This window comes from Glandiceps talaboti, chromosome 5 (assembly GCF_964340395.1).
Source record: "Glandiceps talaboti chromosome 5, keGlaTala1.1, whole genome shotgun sequence".
NCBI lineage: Eukaryota > Metazoa > Hemichordata > Enteropneusta > Spengelidae > Glandiceps > Glandiceps talaboti.
The window spans coordinates 27700032-27721586 of NC_135553.1; the positions used below are offsets into that span (position 1 = coordinate 27700032).

General features: G+C 34.7%; 1 protein-coding gene across 7 annotated transcripts in view; it reads left to right on the forward strand.

The window, feature by feature from the left end:
* The window catches only part of LOC144434811 (uncharacterized), a 125480-nt gene that overhangs the window by 43609 nt on the left and 60316 nt on the right, over window positions 1-21555 (forward strand). For all 7 annotated transcript variants that reach the window (XM_078123315.1, XM_078123317.1, XM_078123319.1 and 4 more), the window contains exon 4: window positions 15566-15718. In XM_078123315.1, the coding sequence (XP_077979441.1) occupies window positions 15566-15718 (153 nt within the window). The remainder of the gene's footprint in view (window positions 1-15565; window positions 15719-21555) is intronic.

Below are 21555 nucleotides of genomic sequence, written 5' to 3' on the forward strand. Positions count from 1 at the left end.
TGCAGGTTCGTTGGCTCACTTTTCCTTCATAATATTTCACAATAAAGACAAGATAAATACACTATGTATTACATGTAATATGTTGAGTCTATATTTGAAGTTGTGGTTTCTGTGGTGATTTTTTTACATTTTCAAGCATATTATTACTGATTTTTACCCAAAAACTGCATTTTTTGTTGATTTTAACTTAAAATTATTTCACTTTAACAAACAGTCAAATATAGCCAGTTTTCCAGCTGTAAATGAAACTTGAGTACATAAACTAAAAAGGTTCCCTGGTTTGCTTAGTTTTTCTCTAAATGTCTTCTAATAATTATCGAAAGTTGTATTTTTGTATTTTTTTGCATAAATTAACGCAATATCTATCCATTCCCTCAAAAATTTCACTATCCGAAAGAACCTTTTTTCGGCATAGTGTCTCCGAGTATTGTCTACAAATTTGAAATGCCTGGGATGGTCGGATGCCAAGCTAAATAGTTGTGAACTTCATAGTATGTGCTAAATAAAGAGCTGAGAAAATGGCAAATTTGCATAGTTAGACCCTTTCCGCTCTACAAAACCTCTCAAATTCGACAGAAACTTCAACAGCTGTTTCCGGTGACTTGCAGTTCCTTTATTTAACCTTGCCATTTGGTGTGTATAGCTCCTTTACTACTACAGAGAAAATTGTGGTATTATGGGAGGGCTATGGAACGTGGTGAAAGGAGATACACAGTCAACAGATAGAAACGTGTTTGTTTCCCCGCAATAAAGGTGTCACTGTATTAATTAGTCGTCAATGGGGTGGAGATAATCTTTTAATTAGTATGCATACCGTTCTCCATATGGGCTCAGACTTGGGCTCAGACCACTAAAAAGTCTGAGGACCACTAAAAGAATTCCTTATAATAGTGGTCTGACTCGAATATGGGCTACATTCTGATTTGAAGCAATATTCCTGCTCATGTATTAGGCATTGCTACGAAGTTGTTTGTGTTTCGTTGAAGACACATAGTAAAAAACATTTTCCCTGAAATCAAATTTCCACATCATGACACCGTATGGCATCGGGAATTTTATACAAATTGTAAGTGAATGTTACAAAACTATGCTATACATAATAGTACTTTACGAACTCATGTCAAAAGTTTTCATGCATGACTGACGTTGTGATATTCGGAGTCATGGTAGACATTACCTCATTTATTTAAACTACTTGTACGTTCAAAATATCAGTTTTATAACTTTAATAGCCTTGAGGATCACTCGATGCCAAATTCTTGACAGTCTTGCCGTTTACGTTTAGACAGCATCATCGTACATGCAAATGAACAACGCTACACACTTATACTACTACAGTACATGTGACTCGGTGTCTCGAAAGATCTAGCCATGATAAGCCGATCGTTAGAGTGTGGTTCCCTCAATTCATATGACCTTCACCCTAATAATAAAATATAGTATGTGAAGAGGACGTTGTCAAAATCCACCAACGCGAAAGTTCAAAGCTAGTCTACGGCCACGTTGTGTGAAACTTACAGACATGTAAAACCCGGAAATCGACGATGTAATGTCATGCATCTGACATGAACTCTTAAGTCTCGAAGATAGCGCCATTCATTTTCGATGCACCAACTAGTGTTGATTAAATCGTTTTATTAATGTAAACATGCCGATTGCACTGGTCAAAATCCGCGGTCAAAATCAACATGCATAAGTCCGGGTTGAAATTGGCAATTTACATCCAAGGAGGCATATTTTGCTTTTTATAGGTTATAACCATTTACCGAGTTTTATTGGTTTTGTACAACAACCAAGCTGAGAGATCATGTCACGTCAGTCATTGCACAGAGGCCTACTAGCTATGTCTCATTTGCATATGTACAGACACTCTTCTGTAATCAACGTACCTGTCAATCTTCTTTATGAATGCAAATCCTTGTACATAAATATTCAGGAATGAAACCATATAAAACACTGCGCATTAGAGTTCATGTAATTTTTTTAACACAACTGAACTGAGGTTCAGTAGTGCTATAGGGATTGCCCGGTGTCTGTCTGTCTGTGTGGATATGTATGTGTAAATAACTTAAAGTCAAAAACCGCTGAACTGATTGCCATGGTATTTGGTTGATCCATTACCTTGGGTGTCTAGTTGGGAAATTGTTCAAATCAAAATGATCTTACCACTGGTTTGTGATTTGGGTCAAAAATGTGATTTTTGGTCAAAAAACTTAAACTCAAAAACTACAGGGCAGATTGGGCTGAAATTTGGGTGAAACATTCTTCAGGGTGTTTTTAATAAGCATTTTTCATGATATGATGGCCCCATCAGTGATATGCAAATTAGGGCTAAAAATGTGTCTTTTTGGTAAAAAGTCTATTATTCCAAAACCACTGAGCAGATTGTGCTGAAATTTAATGGGAATGCATCTAGGGATGTATGGATGAAGAAATATTAAGCATACAATGATTCCATGAGTGATATGCAAATTAGGTGTAAAAATGTTCATTTTTTGTCAAGAACAAAAAGTACTTGGTCAGTTAGTCTGAAACTTGGTGAGATGTTTCTGAAAGTGTTATTCTGCAGATTTTCTTCAAAACATGTCGACGAAATTGGCCCTAGGAACCATGACCTCGCCCTTAGCAACAACCAAATGGCAGTATATTTTGGTCAAATAACAACATCTTCTGTTAGGCAGGTGAGTAAACATTCAAAAAATGTATGGAAATACCATAGCAACCATGACCACGCCCATAGCAACAGCCAAATGGTGGTGTATTTCTCAAAGAGAACCCCTTAGACAATTGAATAAACATTGTTAATTTGCCTAGCAAGAAGACCACTCCCATAGCAACAGCCAAATGATCACGTATATTGCAAAGATAATATCAGGAATTCATACACAAGTGAACAAAAACATTCAAAAATGTATGCAAATATATCTAACAACAAGACCACGCCCAAATTATCGTGAAGATAGCAACATAGTTGGAGAGGCAACTAGATAGTCATTCAGCAAATGAACACCTATTGTTAGCATGGACTAGCATATGAATAAACAATTTTAAAAACTGTACAGTTGTGCTACAATGCCATTGGCGGTATTTTTTTTTCCTTTCAAATTTATTGGTGGAAAAAATAAACGATTTTCAAAAAATCTTTTAACCAAATGATGGAACATACCATGAAGCTTCATAATGAGCAAAAAAAAAAGAAAGACCAAAATTCGCCAACGAACCTGCATCTCATCCTTAAATGGAAATCATCATTCATGTTATAAACCTAGATATTGCAGTATCTTTTACAGGGAGATTGTTGCAATTAGACAGTCATAGTAGAAAATTGGATTACAATCTATTATGACCTAGTTGATGACGCAGAATCTAGGCTATGCTATGCTATCCAGTCGCATCATTTAATCCAATTCATGGAAGATTAGTGGACATCCTTGGCTAATTCTGATATCACAAGATGATGTTCATTGTCATGACGATTAACGGGAGAGGTGTAAGGTATTATTAGTGGCTATAGCTGTCTTTGCTATGGTTACAAAACTTTGATACAGAGGATAAAAATTAGGGAAAACTTCCGTAAGTTTCCATACTCTGTACCATGCCATATGGTGGGAAGTAGTCACTCTGAGCTAATGTAACAGGAGGGGGATACAATAAAAAGTTGGCTCAGAACAAAAGAATAATCCTATGTAATCATCATGGCTCCACTGATAGATAACACAAATGTGAAAACCTGGTATTGAAACCCTGGCCTTTAACTGATAAGATAACTCTAATGTACAAACCTGGCCTGGCCTTTTAAGAATGTTTGTGAAAAAGGTGTTTGTTAGCAATAGCCAATATTTTTTTTTAGCTTCGCTTCATAAGAAATTAAATGTATTACCAACCTTATACAAGTTTGCAATTTAAAAGGTGTATGGTGCTGATCATTGGTGAAAAATGATTTGGGTTCAGAAATGTTGACAGATAATAGAAATATGGACAGATATGGTAGTAGAAATATGGACAGATATGGTAATAGAAATATGGACAGATACGGTAATAGAAATATGGACAGATACGGTAATAGAAATATGGACAGATATGGTAATAGAAATATGGACAGATACGGTAATAGAAATATGGACAGATACGGTAATAGAAATATGGACAGATATGGTAATAGAAATATGGACAGATACGGTAATAGAAATATGGACAGATACGGTAATAGAAATATGGACAGATACGGTAATAGAAATATGGACAGATACGGTAATAGAAATATGGACAGATACGGTAATAGAAATATGGACAGATATGGTAATAGTAATATGGACAGATACGGTAATAGAAATATGGACAGATACGGTAATAGAAATATGGACAGATATGGTAATAGAAATATGGACAGATACGGTAATAGAAATATGGACAGATATGGTAATAGAAATATGGACAGATACGGTAATAGAAATATGGACAGATACGGTAATAGAAATATGGACAGATACGGTAATAGAAATATGGACAGATACGGTAATAGAAATATGGACAGATACGGTAATAGAAATATGGACAGATACGGTAATAGAAATATGGACAGATATGGTAGTAGAAATATGGACAGATATGGTAATAGAAATATGGACAGATATGGTAGTAGAAATATGGACAGATATGGTAATAGAAATATGAACAGATATGGTAGTAGAAATATGGACAGATATGGTAGTAGAAATATGGACAGATATGGTAATAGAAATATGGACAGATATGGTAGTAGAAATATGGACAGATATGGTAATAGAAATATGGACAGATATGGTAGTAGAAATATGGACAGATATGGTAATAGAAATATGGACAGATATGGTAATAGAAATATGGACAGATATGGTAATAGAAATATGGACAGATACAGTAATAGAAATATGGACAGATATGGTAGTAGAAATATGGACAGATACGGTAATAGAAATATGGACAGATATGGTAGTAGAAATATGGACAGATACGGTAATAGAAATATGGACAGATACGGTAGTAGAAATATGGACAGATACGGTAATAGAAATATGGACAGATACGGTAATAGAAATATGGACAGATACGGTAATAGAAATATGGACAGATACGGTAATAGAAATATGGACAGATACGGTAATAGAAATATGGACAGATACGGTAGTAGAAATATGGACAGATACGGTAGTAGAAATATGGACAGATACGGTAATAGAAATATGGACAGATACGGTAATAGAAATATGGACAGATACGGTAATAGAAATATGGACAGATACGGTAATAGAAATATGGACAGATACGGTAATAGAAATATGGACAGATACGGTAATAGAAATATGGACAGATACGGTAGTAGAAATATGGACAGATACGGTAATAGAAATATGGACAGATACGGTAATAGAAATATGGACAGATACGGTAATAGAAATATGGACAGATACGGTAATAGAAATATGGACAGATACGGTAATAGAAATATGGACAGATACGGTAATAGAAATATGGACAGATACGGTAATAGAAATATGGACAGATACGGTAATAGAAATATGGACAGATACGGTAGTAGAAATATGGACAGATATGGTAATAGAAATATGGACAGATATGGTAGTAGAAATATGGACAGATATGGTAGTAGAAATATGGACAGATATGGTAGTAGAAATATGGACAGATACAGTAATAGAAATATGGACAGATACGGTAATAGTAATATCGACAGATACGGTAATAGTAATATCGACAGATACGGTAATAGAAATATGGACAGATATGGTAGTAGAAATATGGACAGATACAGTAATAGAAATATGGACAGATACGGTAATAGTAATATCGACAGATACGGTAATAGTAATATCGACAGATACGGTAATAGTAATATCGACAGATATGGTAATAGAAATATGGACAGATATGGTAATAGAAATATGGACAGATACAGTAATAGAAATATGGACAGATATGGTAGTAGAAATATGGACAGATACGGTAATAGAAATATGGACAGATATGGTAATAGTAATATCGACAGATACGGTAATAGAAATATGGACAGATATGGTAGTAGAAATATGGACAGATACAGTAATAGAAATATGGACAGATATGGTAATAGTAATATCGACAGATACGGTAATAGAAATATGGACAGATATGGTAGTAGAAATATGGACAGATACAGTAATAGAAATATGGACAGATACGGTAATAGTAATATCGACAGATACGGTAATAGTAATATCGACAGATACGGTAATAGTAATATCGACAGATACAGTAATAGAAATATAAACAGATACAGTAATAGAAATATGGACAGATAATAGATGGACAGATAATAGTTAAATGCTGTCACATTTGTAAGTTTCAGTAATATCATAATTAAGAAATATTGCCAACATAAAAACTGATAAATTACTTTTAGTATTATTTTAGGGCCCCTCCCCCAAGGGAATGCTAAATTACAATGGGCTTTGTCAGTACATGCATGCGGGTGTGTGTCCGTCCATAATATGTCATTTCTCAGACATGCAATATCCGATTTCTTTCAAACCTGACACAAAGGTGACATATCATATGTGATATATGCATGTCAGTTTGTTTTTTGATATATTCAAATTCGACAGAATTGTGGCCATGTTTGGTTAAAAATCAACATTTACTACATTACTCAAAACTCTGTCTGTAGATAATGCAGAACCAGATAAATATACTCATGCATTATTTTTGGTGTTCATATCACTTTTTACTCAATGCCAGCCATATTTGTAGTGAACAATCATGATTTACCACAAAACTCAAAAGCATTAATAGACAGAGACTACATTCAAGTGTCTACCCCCATATTGCCAGGTTTAAACTTTCTTTTGAGACATTGACCTTTGACCTAAACCTGGATCTTCAGGTTCAGTTACTGAAATTCAGCAATTTCCTGCATTATCACAAACACTTTGTAGTATTCATTTGTTGCCACCAATTTCTTTTAATCATGTCTCCATTCAGTCACATTTAAGGGCATATGTGTTCTATGAAGACTTGTTTTCATAAAATTTGTTCTTCATAAAATACATGTACATGTATGACAAACAAAATGATATATGGTAGTATATTGTAATGGCATTGTGCTGAGCAAGTAATTGTTCTGAAAACTGAAATTTTAAGTTAAATTAAAATGATTATGTTACAAATTATAGTATTTATTTCATTTATTAAGTGTTCCAAAGTTAAAGAATTTTAATAGTACAAGAGTGTATTGATAAATATTGCTTTCCTGAACTCAAACTCAGCTAATACAATAGATTTGATAAAAACAAGTATAATGTTATGTTGTTGTTGTTGTTGTTGTTGTTGTTGTTGTGTACGTGTAACACGTTGTTACCAGGCTGTCATGTGTAAACTGTTCTAAATGAGAAGCCATGAAATGTATGTAGGAGTTCAATCATGCCAATACAAAGAGTCACAGAATAAATCACCATTAAGTTTTAGAATTCATTGTGCCCACACCAAGGTCTTTTCCACTGTGGCATGGTGCGGTATTGTAATATCATAATACCAACTATATGGTAAACAGGGGATTATTACTAAACCTGCCATGTCACGTCCCACCAGACAAGTTGTCACGCCACATCCCACCGGACAAGTTGTCATTTAGATTTTGATGTAGTTTATTAGAAGGAAGAATAACAATAAAGTATTAATGAGGAACTGATAGATGGAAGACTTGCTACACAAAATTACCCGATTTTCCAAATAAGCTACACGAAGGCTTTCTATTCGTCAGTAATTGAGTCTCAGAAGACCATCTAGGCCAATGTAACCAAGTCAGCTTTGAAATCAGAAACCTACAATACAGGCTTTATTCATCATTTAGCAACTACTAAAACTGAAAACTGAAATTAATAATTCAGGAACAATCAATTGTCGGGCACACGCAAACATGTTGGTGTATTCATTATTATTTTGTCTTCATATATTATCTGATAGTAAGGATGTTTAAAACTATGTGTAAGAATTACTGATGACTCATTATTTCAGTCTGTTAATATTAGTTTGTTTTCCTGTATATTTCTATATTTCATTACTAGGAACATTCAGGTGTAACTTGGTATATGCATGTACATGGGACATATACCTGCTAGTGCTACACTTATTCTTCAACTCCATATGATGATGCACTGTTAGTGTGTATTCTATAGGATGTTTTGTACTTTTACCTGGGAATCTGTAATTTGATTACCAAATATGTTGTTATCTAAATTATATTATGACAAAAAACCATCACCAAAGGGAACTACATATCTACATGCATACTATCTGTGAAAAAATAATTTGTCTTCATCAAAGTCTTTTGAAATAGTGTAATGCTTATGTTTAGGTTTTAGAACAGTACATTTGTATACATGTCTTTATTACTAGACATTACTGACAATAATGCTGAAGTTTTAGATACAAGTACAACTAAGACAAATGCATCATTGAAACAGTACATTTGATACATGTAACTAAATATGAATTGTAAATTCAACAAAACTATGCTCCATGCTAGTGTGGCTGTGAAATTTGCTGCAGTGCTGTACCATTGTCCTGTTCAGCAGTGCTGTCTTTTGTCCTGTTCTGCAGTGCTGTCCATGTACTGCCCTGTTCTACACTACTGTCCATTGTCCTGTTCTGCAGTGCTGTATTGTCCTGTTCCACACTACTGTCCATTGTCCTGTTCTGCAGTGCTGTACTACCCTGTTCTGCCATATCTCTGCCTTGATTCATATCCAAACACTGCCCTCATATCTCTGCCGTGACTCGTATCCAAACACTGCCCTGATTTACTTCTAAACACTGCCCTCATTTCTCTACCGTGATGCATATCCAAACACTGCCCTCATTTCTCTACTGTGATTCACTGCTAAACACTGTGTGTACAACTTAAAGTCAAAACCGGCTGGACAGTTTGCCATGACATTTGGTGGGTATATTACCTTGTGTGTCTAGTTGGGAAATTGTTCAAGGCAAACTGATCTTACCACTGGTATGTGATTTGGGTAAAAAAAAATATTGTTTTTGGTCAAAAATGAATAATTCCAAAACTGCTCAGCAGATTGGGCTGAAATTTAATATGGATGCATCTGGGCATGTGTAAATGAAGCTGTATTCCCAATGTGATGATGCCATCAGATATATGCAAATTAGGTCTTCAAATGTCAATTTTGGTAAAAAACTTGTATGACACTGCATGGTGAATAAAGCATTATCCGTCTCGCAGAAGATCTCATGATATCTCACGAGACGCCATTGAGTGCATAGCAACCACGTTTGGGTGGTCAAGCTGAAGTGTCAAACGCTTAACAACACCATTGTTCTCAATGTCATCATACGTACAGTGCAGTATGTATGATAGATCAAGGGAAGCAAACTTTTAAAGTATGGTTATAAAAACGATGTGCGTATGTAAAAGTCACCGGCAGGGGTTTCATAACTAGCCGTCAGATGTGACGGTGATTTTAGGCCGTCTGGGTGCAGATGAAGAGCTGTTGAGATTGTGTTACATGTACCTTTGAAATCAGTTTCAACATGAACCATGCCCATAGCAACAGTTTGATACATATGAACACCATTCAAGTGTCTACCCTCACATTATTAATGATGAACTTTCTAATGAAACATTGACCTCTGACCTTGACAAACATTTTCAAGGTGAAATGACCCAATTTTTTCTTTCTATATTTAATAACTGGAGAAGTTGAATAGAGAATGACGCCATTTAAATGTCACTAACCCAAAAGTAGCTTTCTTTCATATCTTGACCTTTGCCTTTGATCTCCATATTCAAGGTCAAATACAATGTAGTAAATTGGTCAATAAATTATGAAGCTTTCTATCTAGAAATACCATTTGAATGTTCACAATAACTTTGCTGTAAAATACACTAGTTGGGAACTATGTGTTCGATTGAAGGTGTATTAATATTATAACAGAATAATTGATTATTGTTTGTAGTAAAGTGACAATTCTGTAATCAGTAGTCTGTATTGAGCCCATCAATGTACTCTAAGAGGTGTTTTGAGAAGGATTAACACAACAATGTATGTGACATGTCCAAAGGAAATAAACTAAATAAAAACCCTCTGTTGCCATGGAAACCAACAATTGGGACACACATGATTATGGTTTCAAACTGGATTTAAAAATGAAACAGAGTTTATTATTTTGACAATTCGTCATCAGTTGTTGACATAAAACAAGGAATATACCAATCTATGTAGGCAGAATTCATGTAGGTGAGAGTTAATGTAGTCACACGTTAGGTTTAATATCAATGAGTTTTTTGTCGCCTAGCAAAAATATGCCGATTTCACAAATAACTGACAACTTTCTTTCGAAGAATTTCTTTTGTGAATGAATATTGCCTTTTACTACCATTTTTACAATTATCAATTATTATTGAAATATGCTGGTGGATGTGGAGAAGGGTAATTATATGTTCATACATACACACACACACACATATATATACATACATAGAAATGCATAATGAACGAGCGAGTCTGAATCAATAAATGCAAATATTAATGTGTGTGTGTATATATGTGTGTGTGTGCGAAATATTAGGAGAACAAGAACTTAATTTGCTATTTCAACCAACGTATTGCCCAGAATTCAATACGTGTGAGATATGTTTTCGTTATGTGAAAAGATACCTTTTATTAGAGCACACAATTTCTTTGCTACTGTATTTACAGAAACTGCTATCAAAGAAGTTGTTGCCGAGAGAGCACTAAATATTCTCTTCAGATTTTGCGGATTGCCTTTGTATTGACTCTCAATTATACAGGCAAGGACAGAATCAGTCAGAATTTGGATGACATATGAATTTCAACCCGATATTCGTTGTATGCTTGCCTAGCTATCCGAACAAGCAGACAGATGAAGGCAATCTAGCCACCCTATGTGATTGTCAAGCAGACAGAATGAATTTCCACGCAACATTTGTTCTGTCTGCTTGACAAACACATAGGGTGGCTAGATTGCTTTCTTTCTGTCTGCTTGTTCGGGTTGCATGGTAAGCAGACAGAATGAATTTCAACTCGATATTCATTCTGTCTACCTGCCTACCAAGCTGAACATTTGTCAAGCAGGCAGACTGAATTTCGGGTTGAAATTCATTCTGTCGCCTTGCCGCTGGACCGATTACCATGATATTTGGTGGGTATATTACCTTGGGTGTCTAATTGGAAAATTGTTCAAATCAAAACGATTTTACCACCAGTGTATGGTTTGGGTAAAAACATAGGACTTTTGGTCAAAAAACTTAAATTCAAAAACTACAGGGCAGATCAGTCTGAAATTTGGCTTGAACATTCTTAGGGGATTTTAGATTAAGAATTGTTCATGACATAATGATCCCATCAGTGATATACAAATTAGGTATAAAAATGTGCCTTTTTTGTCAAAAACCTTTAATTCCAAAACTAATGAGCAGATTGGGCTGAAGTTAAATGGGGATGCATCTGGGGCTGCATAGATGAAGAAATAGTCAGCATTTAATGATCTCATCAGTTATATGCAAATTAGGTGTAAGAATATTAATTTTGGTCAAAAACTTATATCTCAAAAAGTACTTGGTCAATGAGACTGGAATTTGGTGAGATGTTTCTAGAAGTGTTATTCTGCAAATTTTTTTTCAAAACATTTTGACACAATTGGCCCTGGCAACCATGACCATGCCCTTAGCAACAAACAAATGGCAGTATATTTTGCTAAAATAACAACACCATGTAGTAGGCAAGTGAGTAAACATTAAAAACATGTATGCAAATATCCCTAGCAACCATGACCATGCCCATAGCAACAGCAAATCATGATGTATTTCACAAAAATAACAGATTCTTAGACAAGTGAACATTCAAAAAGCGTATGCAATATGCCTAGCAACAAGACCACACCCATGGCAGCAGCCAAATGATCACATATATTGCAAAGATAACAACAGGGATCGAGTAGTGTCAAATGATAAATTTATCACAATTCTATGAATTGAACTGAAATAATATAGCATCAATTGATAAATTTATCACAATTCTATGAATTGAACTGAAATAATATAGCATCAAATGATAAATTTATCACAATTCTATGAATTGAACTGAAATAATGTAGCATCAAATGATAAATTTATCACAATTCTATGAATTGAAATGATTCATATGTCAGATACTTTGTATTTAAATAATTTCAGTCTGTAAATTTATGACAAAAGGAGATAAAGTATAAAACCATGAAATCTAGACATCATTTTGAGAAATTCAATTCCAGTCTCAATTCAGTAAATTCTTTAAGGATTGTAGATGAGTTTGAACCATTATTTGAAATGTTTCTTTTTATATTAAAGTTGTTAATCTTGTGATCAGTTTAAATAAAATCCTTGACAGGAAGAACAAAAGAGAAGGTGAAAATGTTATTATGTTGGTGTTAATAAAATTGATGTGAGATCGTGAAAGGAGGACAATTTACAGAAAGTACAATGTTATGGTATCCAGGGACGATAGGTAGATGAAACACTACACTGCAGTCTCATGCTAGAGTGTAATCTTGACTCTTCAAATATAAATCTAATGCTAAAAGAATGAGAGAAGAAAGTGTTCATAACTTCATTGCTTGTAAAAATATTGGATGCACTATATAATATGCAAATTGTTATTATAGTTTTACAGGAAAATATGTAAATGTGACATTTGGTTTGACTGTGCTGTAAATGTATGTAAAACTTAATCAAGACAAAGTTTTGACCCTGTATATTGATTTTCTACTTCTATCACATTTGTACCTATAGTTTTAAGCTCCCTCCCCCTCCTCCTTTTCATACATTAACATCCACCAAGTTAAGCAAAGTCCTGAAGTATTGAAGTAGAGAACATACATATAATGTATTAGATGACCGTGGACAATTTCTGAGTTTGAAAGCCGTATGTAAAACATACTTTATGTATTTTACATATATTATACAGAGTTAATGATTTCCTGTTACAGTACCACCTTCTATTTGCAAACGACTGGTGGATATATTAACATACACATAAATATAGAGTTCCTTTTTACCTACACATACACAAACAATAATTAACATACACATAAATATAGAGTTCTTTTTACCTTCACATACACAAACAATAATTAACATACACATAAATATAGAATTCCTTTTTACCTACACATACACAAACAATAATTAACATACACATAAATATAGAGTTCCTTTTTACCTACACATACACAAACAATAATTAACATACACATAAATATAGAGTTCTTTTTACCTACACATACACAAACAATAATTAACATACACATAAATATAGAGTTCCTTTTTACCTACACATACACAAACAATAATTAACATACACATAAATATAGAGTTCCTTTTTACCTACACATACACAAACAATAATTAACATACACATAAATATAGAGTTCTTTTTACCTACACATACACAAACAATAATTAACATACACATAAAATATAGAGTTCCTTTTTACATACACATACACAAACAATAATTAGCATACACATAAATATAGAGTTCCTTTTTACCTACACATAAACAAACAATAATTAGCATACACATAAATATAGAATTCCTTTTTACCTACACATACACAAACAATAATTAGCATACACATAAATATAGAGTTCCTTTTTACCTACACATACACAAACAATAATTAACATACACATAAATATAGAGTTCTTTTTACCTTCACATACACAAACAATAATTAACATACACATAAATATAGAATTCCTTTTTACCTACACATACACAAACAATAATTAACATACACATAAATATAGAGTTCCTTTTTACCTACACATACACAAACAATAATTAACATACACATAAATATAGAGTTCTTTTTACCTACACATACACAAACAATAATTAACATACACATAAATATAGAGTTCCTTTTTACATACACATACACAAACAATAATTAACATACACATAAATATAGAGTTCTTTTTACCTACACATACACAAACAATAATTAACATACACATAAATATAGAGTTCCTTTTTACCTTCACATACACAAACAATAATTAACATACACATAAATATAGAGTTCCTTTTTACATACACATACACAAACAATAATTAACATACACATAAATATAGAGTTTCTTTTTACCTTCACATACACAAACAATAATTAACATACACATAAATATAGAGTTCTTTTTACATACACATACACAAACAATAATACATGTTAATGCGTACAGCATATAGTTCTGATCAGTTCTTTTATCATGTTAATCTTTCAGTTTTCCTAGCTGTGTAACATTAAAAAACCATACTACTGAGAAATAATGAATATTGCAAGAATGTAGAGTTTGATCTTAAATTAGAACAACTAAAAACCAGACTAAAACTAAATGCAAAGGGCAAAACCATAGACTGTTGGGTCTACACACATTGTTGGAATGCAAAATTCTAAACTATAGCTATTATACATGATGTATGTACCACTTAAAGGTGATTCAAAATACTCACATTCACTATCGTTAATTTGCTAGACGACATGTTTGTGAAACGCATTCTGGTTTTAAAACTTTTAAAAAGCGTCCTCAAACACCTCAAAATGACCTTTTTTCAGTCAGTTCCCTTCGGATTTACTTCGAGAGTTTTCGGGTATTTCCGGTCCCACCTGGACCACGGGATTATATGACGTCATAAGGGGTACTGGTTAGCACATAGCCTATGACGAGCGTAGTCAACAGGTGAATAAAACTCAACAGCATTGTGAAAAAATACATTCCTGGTCGTTGAAATAGACATCAGTAAACAAAAACTACAGTCTACATGTCTTATTAAACAACATTTACCGATATTTACTCACACTTTCTGACTAATTGTCAGTGTCTGTGGGTATAAATGCTAAAATATTATGTCCCCATATTATGGAAAAATAAATCAAAACGGCTAGACTAGATATACATAAACACTTGTAATGTCGCGTGTTTCACATTCATTGACTTTTACTTGTCTGATTTTTTTAATTATTTATCGACGAGAAGCATTACGATACTTTTGACCTCCATGTTTATATGAACGCTGTACGGGGGAACGTAGAATTCTGTGCGAGAGTAAGGAGATTGGCGAGACATAATATGTGAAGATAACATAGTGTAAAATCGGAATACAGTCGTCAGGAACTAGACTATATCCCAGCTAATCCTATTTATGGACATTTACTTTCACAAAATTGAAAAAAGCTGGGGATAACTTAATATTTTTGTTCACAATCATAGGTAAGATGGTGTAAAAGAAGACCGTAAGAAATATTGCCTAGAAATATCTGTTGTGTAGATCAAGTGTGCAGTGCATTCAGGATTTACTCCCATAGTGATATCAAACTACTCCAAATAGTGGCAATCAAATTTTACACCATCCAGATATTAACTATGTGTATATATATGTTTTATAGCTGTCTTGCTGTATAACTGTTATATCTGGGAGTAATCAGTTCAAAAATCTTTTGTTCATACCTACAGGATATCCTCGGTATAATACTACAGCAGTGTATTCACCCTATCTAAGTCCAATGGTATCCGGTACTGAAAATGGATCATTGTTCTCACAAAGTGTACTCAATAGGTCAACACAACCATTCGATGCCTATCACAAGATGTATGAAACACAAAAAGGTAGGAAAATATGATATTTACTTTGTATTCAACTGACTTTTACAAAATGGAAGGAGTTGGGAGTGGGATGGAGTAGACTGACTTACTTCACACCTTAATAAATGAAGCCATCAGCTAAGCATGCAATTTTCATTACAGAAAATCAACAATCACTTTCTATGTTATTTCATGGGGGAGGGGTTTGAGTTTGACATACTTATTTGTACAAATAAATCTCATCCCCCGCACTCCACTACCACTCCAGAGATAAATAATAGCCTTGTCCCCATATGAATCGATTTCGAATCGAATCTAATTGAATTGATTCAGTTAAACCAGGTTATGTCCCGACACGAAATGTTGGAAATGGATATGAATCAATTCAGTTTGGTGTACTGTCTCGACACGCCAAATTTGATCCTGTCAGTTACTTGATTAGATGATGTAGTCACAATGCATTGTGTATCATTGTTATGACAACACACAATATTCAACATGGAGTATTTCGCGGAAAATAACCCTGTTGTTAAAGTTATCCATCAAGCAAGGGCTGCCAGAGCTCGAAAGTTATTTCTTGCTTGATGAAGGGCATTTAGATAGACGAATATGAGTTAATCACGACCATGTTGACTGATACTATGGGGTGAAACAATGCCACGATCGATTTGTGCCAAGCGTTGTAATATTGACCTTAATTTCACCTAGGTATGATTGAACTTTAGAATAGTTCATAATAGGAAATGGGAACATGAACAGTATGTCCTATTGCAACGCTTGCTATTTCATATACCATTTACATCATCATCGACATTTACAAACTCAACTTGCAACGAAATTCATTCAAACATTTTATAATCTCTGCAAAACATGCTTTCAATGGGAAATTGTATTTTAATACCAGCTTTTAGAATCTCCATGTTGTTTCTATGGTTTTATTCGCCCGTTTCAGCACTCAGTAATAATTTTAAACAGGTACTGCACAATGACGGCAATGAGCATTGACGGCTTTCACATGTTTCAAGTATCACATGAAAAAATGTACAAATATCTCCAGAATAACTAAAACCAATTTACTGAATAATTACTTTTGACGATCGATCTTTTTATTTTCACATCAATAAACAGATTTAATCAACAAATGTAAATTGATCGACTTGTTGTGAATGACAAAATAAAAGTCTGTAATGAACCACACTATCTTCCAGACTTGAGAGTTGACCTCAAATGCGTGACACCGCATCGGTAATATGCGGATTTTCATTGGTATAAGTTCCACGATGTAAGGCCTACCCACCTGGTACCCCAACATGACATGCAACGTGGCCTAGCTTTAAACCTTCACGTTGGTGCATTTTGACAACGTCCTTTCCCCATGAATTCTATTAAAATCAATTAGGGTGATGACTATATAAAATGTGGCCGGTATGATTGAACGATTAGCTCTTCGTTAACAAGAGTCACATGACGTGTCGTACACAGTGCTGTTGATCTCTCTGACATGTCCAAAGAGCGAACCTGTTTTGACTTTGGCATCAAATGATCCTCAAAACTGTAACGGATGTTATAAACCTAAGAAATTATAGACATGTAAGTAATTTTAGTAATGTAAAAAGTAGAAAGTCGTGCCGTGGGCTTAAAACTTAATGAATGCGAGTTTGTCAAATACTACGCGATCATTTCTGGTTGTGACAACTACCGCTAAATGGCAAAGAAGTTTATTGATTTCAGAAATGTTGCGATTTGCGAAAAGACTTCTTTTTAGGTGTTGATGAATCCATAATAAAATAAGGTTATTGTAGCACTCAAGTGGTTGTTTTTTGTCATTCATTTATTGTGCAACACTCCATGCTCAGGTGATGCCATCTGATTTAAATCATGCTGGATATAATACCGTACTTACTTGTGTTAGCGGATTGAGCGGATTTAACTCACCAAACCCTAGACAGGAGGATGGGCAGTAACCTGCATTTCTTATTTTTGTTGAGGCTAAAAACCATGTCTAATATTTACTGTAAATTATCCAAATACAAACAAAACAGACTGATAAAAATCTCTGATGATACATAATAGTTCCGGGGAACTAGGACTGTTGGATGTCTGGAAACAGCATAATGATTAAGTGCACAAAAATGAAACAAATAACATGTTGTGAATGACTGATATGTCACAGTAAAGTAAATTGTAACAATTTCAGAATGTAATGTAATGTAGCCACACATCGAAATTGATAGGATTGGCAACCATTGCGATGTAAAGTCTATTTTATTAGTTTGTCATGGTTCATCATACTAAGGGAGGTGATCAAATTCAAGACGGAGGTAATCACCTGTGTTGCTCCTGAGTGTCCAAAACCACCCTTGCCCGCCTTTCCAAACCTTTGAAATGGCGATAATGAAGTGTGAATATTTTATGGCAGCTGTTCCTAGTCACCCTCTGCCCGCACTGTCGGCATTTATATAACATGTATGTAAACATCTATTGTCATGATTCTGAACATTTGTATGAAAGACTTGATTGTTTGGTTCAATGTGTAATACAACTTTAATTATTATACACAGACAGGAAGACTACAACCAAAAATGTACATGAAAGTTTTAGCCAGAGTACTCAAGACTTGAAGTCGATCTTTTATGTCAATTAAAAACGTAGCCACAGTTCAAAATAGTGAGGTTCCTGTCCTCACGCTACCCATTCGTCACTGTCGCAAGTGGGAAAGCAAATCTCAAATGACGAGGAAAAAAATCAAAGTTGTTCGCCACAGTGGTGAATCAAAATTCTCATCAATGAGAGCCCCCGACTTTTACCATACGTGTATTTATATATAATCCCATGAAATCAATGTTAGTTTTACGTCATAATGCTCCGAGTATGATTCCGCGGACTAATACAAATTAGAGCCGGTAGGCGAGAATTTGTAGTCCGCGGAATCATACGAGGAGCATTATGACGTAAAACTAACATTGATTTCATGGAATTATATATTTATCACATAACTAAGTATTCCCCGTATTTTTCTAAAATTTTCATTCGTATTTTACGAATACTGCATCATTTCATCGCACTATATTCTTCATCGCGTATTAAAAAATGGCGCTCAACGGCTATGCAAATTACATAATCGCGTGACCTGTCAAGCTTACCACACGGTATCGGTCATACTGTTCTGTGGCGGTTTCTCAATCAAAATTATCGGTTATAACCTTGCGATGTACATGTAATATCGAATTTAGTTTAAAACGTAAGTAGAATTGTCTGAATACGACTTTTGTGCCGTCATTTTAATCATATTTTCTCGGGTTGTGTAAGTTCAGAGATCTGAGCTCGACGAAAATCGGAAGCTTGCCGACTGCTTCATCGATAATCTACATGATTTTTAAAAAGAATAAAATGTATCAAATAAAAAGAAAACGACTTCTACGTATAAAACTCATGCCATCCAAGGATATATGTAACGTAATGTATGCATTTACGTTTTGAAAGCACATAATTATTACGATAAACTTGATCGTAGCGTAGGATTGATACGAACACTCAAACATTAACAGTACGGAGAAGAAATAGTTCGGTAGAACAGGGGTGATATGCTCTGAAATCATCCCTGTTTGACGTCACACAGTAGAAGATATGCACGTATTTATGTGATAAAATACAAAACACATTTGACTGACAGCCGCCATATTTCTTTTGATGTTCAGAAATCGCAGTCGTCGTACATACAAAGTTTTATACACTGTAACTTAGGTCTGTTAGCAACATTAAACATAACGTTATGTTGAGTATAAAGGCATCACCGACCATCGTAAATTAGAAATTGTTACATTGTATTGAAAAGCCAGCATACATATTCACGTACGGCATGTGGCCGAGAAGCATGCCTACAATGTACCTATTGCCAAGCATGTTGGTTGAAGTAATGTTGACAGGGTGATGATATAGAAATACGGTTTTTATATACGGACATTTATATCGCCAATAACAGACTTATTTTACATATTCTAAAAAAATATTCAGTTCTTTTTTGGTCCGCAAGTAAAGGTCCTGGAACATTCCTAAATGCCCAAGTTGAAGGAAATTGTGCGATGTGTTCACACCAGGGTTCGCACGGTCCTGGAAAACCCTGGAAAACCCTGGAATTTCAAACCCTCCCTGGAAAGCCCTGGAAAACCCTGGAAAATGATCATGTTCGATCGATCGATTAATATTGACGATCGTCATGTCTGTGCTCGAGCCACCCATTCATATGATTCTGAATCTCGTAAATGTGAAATCGCAAAAATATTTTCAAAGTCTTTCGCCATGGTGTGACTCAAAATTCACGCCGATTGAACCCAGACAGTCAAGCGATCGTTCCACGAGACACTTTGCCCCACAGACCGTGCCTATGATTAGTTGAATGGGCGCCGCAGTGTTTCTTTCGATCTTGCGTATAATACCGTATATTGCTACTCCATACATCTCCCAGTCGTCATTTCAGGGACATGATATTGTAACAGTCCCGGCCGGGGGTAACATGTACAGTAGGTCTGTTAACAAGATTATCGTAACACTGTAGCGAGTATCAAAGCATCATCAACCTCGATTAGAAATTGTTACAAGTTCGGCGCACGAGTCGACATACTACAAGCTCAGGCGCTAGGCATGGCAATACTAGGCAGACATGTATATCATACTAGGGCTAGGGCCTAGGGAAGTGCAGTTGAATTTCCGAGTTGTGGAAGTACGGTTGTGACTTTTATGTCGTCGATAAATGGGTATTGGTGTTATATGTTCTAAAAGAATAAACTACTGTTTTATGTTGTCGGTACAGTAACATTCGTCAATGGTCAAGTTGAGTTGAGAAATCGCGATGTTCCGCAACTCGTGGCATCCGTACATAAACATCGAGACGCAAGCGATGAATGTATTCAGTTATTCATAGCTCGAAATTTTGTTACGTAAATGACGTTTTTATTCAAAATTTTGAAGAAAAAAATTGTTTTAGGTGACTTATAAATCTAGTAACATCAAACCATACAATAACGAGGACAAACTTTAGTTTTTTATTTATTTTTCTGGAAATATCTGAATTAGACTGACGAATGCTGCGACTCAATCTTACACGATCAATGCACCAGCTTGACGAAACGGCTACTTAAGGGGGTAGGACAGAGGTTTCTCCGTTAATCTTAGCATGTAAATGTGGTTTTGAAACCAATATCTTGCATAGTGTCGATTATCTTTAAAATGTTTTGTGACATATGGGAACTGTTGTTGATTTTTCTCGTCCACATCAGACAATTAGATGTCATTCAAAAAATATACTTTAGTGTCAACACCCCTGGAAAATGGCCAAAATCAATATGAATACCCCTGGAAAACTGACGTAAAACCCCTGGAAAGTCCTGGAATTTTGTTTTGCTTTAAGTGTACGAACCCTGTCACACATGGCGGTCACATTTTGTTTAGATTTGCAACGGAAGTGATGAACATATTCTCAATTCATAGCCCTAAGTTCGTTACGTGAGATCACGATTTTCCTTTAACTTTCTTCTACAAATCTCGCTTTAAGTAACTTAAAATAGAATTAGATCAAATATTATAAATCTAAGAGGTTTAATTTAGTTTGTAATTTGTCTTTCTTTCCTCAATGTGCTCATATTCAGCTGACAAATCCGTGACTCAAATTTTACGACTGGTGATCGTATAGCTGTATAGCTACAGCTGGATGGTACGTCGTTTGGGATGTGTGTGTGTGTGTGCGCGCATGTGTGCGCGCGTGCGTAAAGTCAAAAACCGCCAGACCGATTGGCTTGAAATTTGGTGGGGACATTACTTATGGTGTTCTGATGAAAAATTGTTCACATGGAAATGTTTGCTTC